Raw genomic sequence first — 5,037 nt, forward strand, 5'->3', positions numbered from 1 at the left:
TCACCCAATAAGTACTGTATACGCGTGACCTGTCCTTCAATGTATCCAGCATTGGTCTGCACAGTCCCTTTGATTTGTTAGTTGTGTGTTATCCCCATTTGACTTATTATTTCTTAAACCAAAATTTCACTTTCTTCAGATGTGCTTCATCCAGGAATCTTTGTGGTTTTATCATACACATAACTGGCTAACATACCGTACATATGGAGCTTCAAGAAAATAAGACTTTTTATGGTTTTGTGCTGTTAGGATTTTCCGATACACCTCATCTTCTTTTGCCTGTCCTCTGCTTCTTCTTGGTTACGTATATCCTCTGCATTGTGGGAAATCTGTTCATCTTCATGCTTATTGTGTCAAAGTGCCAGCTTCACACACCAAGGTACATCTTGATGGGGAACCTTGCCTTTGTGGATGTATGTTTTACCTCCATTATCATCCCCAGGGCCTTGCATGGTCTCCTGTCTGGAGACACCCACATCTCCACCCATAACTGCTTTCTCCAGCTTTTTCTCTTCATAGTAGTGGGCAACATGGATTGTTTTTTGTTGGCCATCATGGCCTTTGATCGCTACTGTGCAGTTTGTTTTCCCCTACAGTACTCTTTAATGATGAACAAGAGAACTTGTATCTGCCTGGTAGCTTTTTCTTGGATTATTGCTTGCCTCCATTCTACATTCTGTACTTGGCTGGCTTCTTCTCAGCTTTTCTGTGGTTGGGTAATCCAACACTTCTTCTGTGACTATCCCGTCATAATCATTCTATCCTGTTATGGCTTGTCAGTCACTTTGCAGACAGCTGATTTCATTGAAAGTTCCATTGTCATCTTTTCCCCAGTGCTTTTAATCCTTGCGTCCTACGTACTCATCATCAGAGCAGTGTTGACTCTAAAGTCATCCCAAGGAAGTAGAAAGACTTTCACCACTTGCTCATCTCATCTCACTATGGTCATCTTCTTCTACAGCACAGTAATATTCATGTACTTTCGGCCAAGCTCCATCTACTCACCGACCTACGATCGAGTCATCAGTGTAGTCTTCACCATCATTAACCCAACACTCAACCCGTTTATTTACAGCTTGAGAAATAAGGAGGTCAAAAATGCCATGAAAAAAATTATAGGAAAGACATTGTTACAGTTTAAAGCCAAACTACACTTTTCTACCAAATATATACTGAAATTTGTAATTAGCATATTTTAACTGTCTTAAGCCGAAAAAACTTTGTTACTATTGAAGTGTCTTTTTTGCCCTGTAAGAAATATTTACAGTTGGTCATGTGAAGGGCCTTGTATGGATTGGGGGGGGGGGGCACACTGTCTTTGTGCAGAATTTTCTATTGCTAGCATTCTTTTGTTTACATTTCAACTCTCAGCAAGGAAGCCCACTGAAAGCTGATGAGTCATCAGTTGTTAAGGATGCAGCGGCCGGCCTCCCAGCCCACTGCTTAATAACCACATATTCTATACACAGAATTTGAATCAGTCAATCAATTTTTGACTGATCCTAATTTAAATCCTTCTGAAGATTTGGAATTCGTTAGAAAATAAATAAATGGAACAAAATTTAACGAAAACTAAACAAATTCTGAAATGAATCAACGGCACAAAATTAGCAACATAATGAATCTATCCGAAACTAAACAAAAACAAAATTTGTTATTATTTCAGTTGGGGGGCTAAGAGAGAGAGAGGGGGTGAGAGAGAGGGGGGACGGAAAAAGAGAGAGAGGGAGGCTGAGAGAGAGGGGGGTGAGAAAGAGAGGGGGTTAGAGAGAGAGGGAGCTAAGACAGAGATGGGGCTGCTGAGAGAAAGAGGGGGGGGGGGCTGAGAGAGAGAGGGGGCTGAGAGACAAGGGGAGTGAGGGAAGAGATGAGAGTGAGACCCCTAGCCCTGTCCCTATCTGCAAATAGGTCTGTGTATGATGCCAGTCTCCTTCTTGTACCTTCCATGCCAGTCTCCTTCTTGATCCGGGAATGCTCTGCTCCTGCCAGTGGCTCCCTGGCAGCCTGCGCCCCTCTCCAGTCCTCATCCTCTGGTCCCTGCGTTGGTCTGCATAGTCCCTTTGATTTGTTAGTTGTGTGTTATCCCCATTTGACTTATTATTTTTTAAACCAAAATTTCACTTTCTTCAGATGTGCTTCATCCAGTAATCTTTGTGTATTTATCATACACATAACTGGCTAACATACATAGCTTCAAGAAAATAAGACTTTTTCTGGTTTTGTGCTGTTGGGATTTTGTGATACACCTCATCTTCTTTTGCCTGTCCTTTGCTTCTTCTTGGTTATGTATATCCTCTGGGGGGCTAAGAGAGAGAAAGGGGAGTGAAAGAGAGGGGGGACTGAAAGAGAGAGAGGTGACTGAGAGAGAGGGGGTGATAGAGAGAGTGGGGGTGAGAGAGAGAGGGGGCTAAGACAGAGCTGGGGCTGCTGACAGAAAGAGGGGGGCTGAGAGAGAGAGGGGGCTGAGAGAGGGGGGAGTAAGGGGAGAGATGAGAGCGAGACCCCTAGCCATGTCCCTAGCTGCCAGTGGCTCCCTGGCAGCCTGCGCCCCTCTCCCTTCCTCGTCCTCTGGTCCCTCAGTCAGCTTGTCTTCCGGGCCTCACTGGTGATGTTGGAGCTGAGAGCAAGTTGGAGGAGTCCAGGCTCTGGAAGGCACCGGGGATGCTGCGCTTGCTGTGATGCCTCGCCTCTTGGAGGGTCAAGGAGGTCGGTGGAGCTCTTTTCCCTCCAGGGCTCTCAGGCCTATCTGCCCTTGTATGCGGGGCCGCCCACTCACTCGCCATGTGGAGACATAGATGCTTGCACCCCAAGTATGCTGCTGTATTGTGGGTATCAAAATAGATAAAAGATAAGAGAAAAATACCGCGCTAGGAGGAGCTGACGTGCTGACGTCATCGCGTACAGGTGTCTAAGCGGATGGGCGTTCTGCACAGCCGGCCGGCTATTTTGCTATCTTTTAAATGCAACATTGTAAGTGTAATTTTATTATCGGATTAAATGGTTATCATCTGAATTATGTTATGGTGAGTCTTTTTTATTCTGGGTATCATCTGGCTACCGTGGTGATAATCTTTCTGATCGGGGGTTTCGTACTGTTTTGCTGGCCATACCCCACGGATCACTTGGAGGCTCCGGTTTCCATGCTGGATAAAGGCCCTGACCGGGTATTTGGTCGCATTGATTTAGCTTGCCATTTGGTAAGCATGCATTTCTTGTGGTGATCACACTTTGGTTGTGGTGGAGGAACTGTCACTGATTTCAAATTATTATATACATTTCTTTCACGGATTTTTGGCTGTGACCAGATTCCTAGTGGAAGAAGTTTTACCCATATCACCCACAGACTTTTATTTATTTATACTGTTGTTTACATTTATTATATTTTTTCTCTTGATTTCACTATCAATTTTGAGTGTATATCTTTTTCAATTTTTTTGGCTTATGTCCATTATATTGTTTGTTTATTTAATTAGTTTTGTTCACTTATTAGCGCTGCTACATTTTTTCCTATCAAGTATGCTGCTGTTTGCTGCCACGCTCCCTCCACCACAGAACTTGGACTCTCCATAACAAGGGGCTTTTTGCCCTACATTAAAGGTGGCCCTGGGACTAAGCACACTCAGGACAGTGCCCCTGGATCCCACCCTACACCGCTGATAATAGCTAGGGCTAATAAGCCAGCTATTGTCAATAAAAGGCATGAGTATCTGGGCACTGTCATGTGGGACATGAACCAATTTCAAAATTTAAACCAAATTCTCCTTACACAGAATTGCCAGTTCTCCATGACAAGAGGACCTGTCAAAGAGGTGCTGAAAAATTAGTCCTTGGGTGTTAATTGTGCCCATGAAACCTACACCAAAAAATTTCTTCCAGATGAAATCAACACCCACAAAGCTAGGTAGCCTAGACAGTCTTTAAGACATTCGAGATCCAAAAAGCACTTAATCAGCGACATCGGCATCAGGGGCTTGATAGCTGCTGCTAATCCAGGACTGATTCATTTTGATAAATGTCAGCCGGTTCACAGAGTCTGTGGACAGACAAGCTCTCTTATCTGTCACAATGCCTCCAGCAGCACTGAATGCCCATTCGAAAATCACGCTGGATATAGGGCAACCCAGCAGCTGTATTGCATACTGGGCAAGTTCTGGCCATTGGTCTATTCTCATGACCCAGTAACCCAGAGGATCATCAACTGGAAAACTCTTTATGTCTGTTTTTGCCTCTAGATAATCTCCCACCATATTATGAAGACTCTGTCGATTGGATGTGGAAGCTGACAGCCCTGGGGCGCCGAGGACTAAAAAAATTTTGAAAGGCATCACTGAGGCGGCCCCCTTCTCTACCACTCCTCTCTTGACCAGCAAAAGCCCTTAAAACTATGTTTTCCACCAGACTGTAACCTATCAGAGTCGTGATAGACATTACATAAACTTCTCTTTAAGATGTCCTCAAGAGAATTAATCTCCTGCTCCCTCTGTGGGGATGTGATCAGTTCCGAGACTTTCCCCTTGTAACGGTGGTCAAGGAGGGTTGCCAACCAATAGTGATCCTTCTCCTTGATGTCACGTATTCTCTGGACCTTTCGCAGGCTTTGAAGAATGAGAGAGCCCATACACCGCAAGTTTGCGGAGGCATGAGAAGCAGACCCATCGGGGTCACTGAGGATTACAGTATCTGGAACTGCCTCCTCCCAGCCACGTACTACTCCCAAGGGTTCTGGGGATGGAAAACCATCTGTTAACGGTTGACATATGTCTTGCTCTGTTTTAATGCCTCCAAAGCTGCCAGAATCCTCCTCCTCCTCCACCTTCCTCTTCTCTTGTGTTTTCTGTGGTGTAGGAAGAATGGTGTCTGCATAAAGTAGCCTTGAGAGGAAAGGAAGTCCTCCTCTTCCTCCCGCTACTCTGCCTTGAGTGCCCTGTCCATAATACCATGCAGAGTCTGCTCCAGCAGAAAGACAACAGGGATTGTGTCACTGATGCATGCATTGTCACGGCTCCCCATCCCTGTGGCCTCCTCAAATGGTGACAG

The 5,037-nt window shown here is 45.0% G+C and overlaps 1 protein-coding gene across 1 annotated transcript; it reads left to right on the forward strand.

The window, feature by feature from the left end:
* The first annotated feature begins 203 nt into the window (after positions 1-203).
* LOC141108887 (olfactory receptor 1L4-like) lies at positions 204-1,199 on the forward strand. The gene has a single exon (XM_073600857.1). The coding sequence runs from the start codon at positions 204-206 to the stop codon at positions 1,197-1,199; it is 996 nt and encodes a 331-aa protein (XP_073456958.1).
* Positions 1,200-5,037: the final 3,838 nt, after the last annotated feature.

The sequence above is a fragment of the Aquarana catesbeiana genome, linkage group LG09, assembly GCF_042186555.1.
Source record: "Aquarana catesbeiana isolate 2022-GZ linkage group LG09, ASM4218655v1, whole genome shotgun sequence".
In the NCBI taxonomy this organism is placed as follows: Eukaryota; Metazoa; Chordata; class Amphibia; order Anura; family Ranidae; genus Aquarana; species Aquarana catesbeiana.

What these genes read in the sequence shown, in the direction of transcription:
- LOC141108887 (XM_073600857.1), top strand. Translation starts at nt 204, where the DNA reads ATGGAGCTTCAAGAAAATAAGACTTTTTATGGTTTTGTGCTGTTAGGA.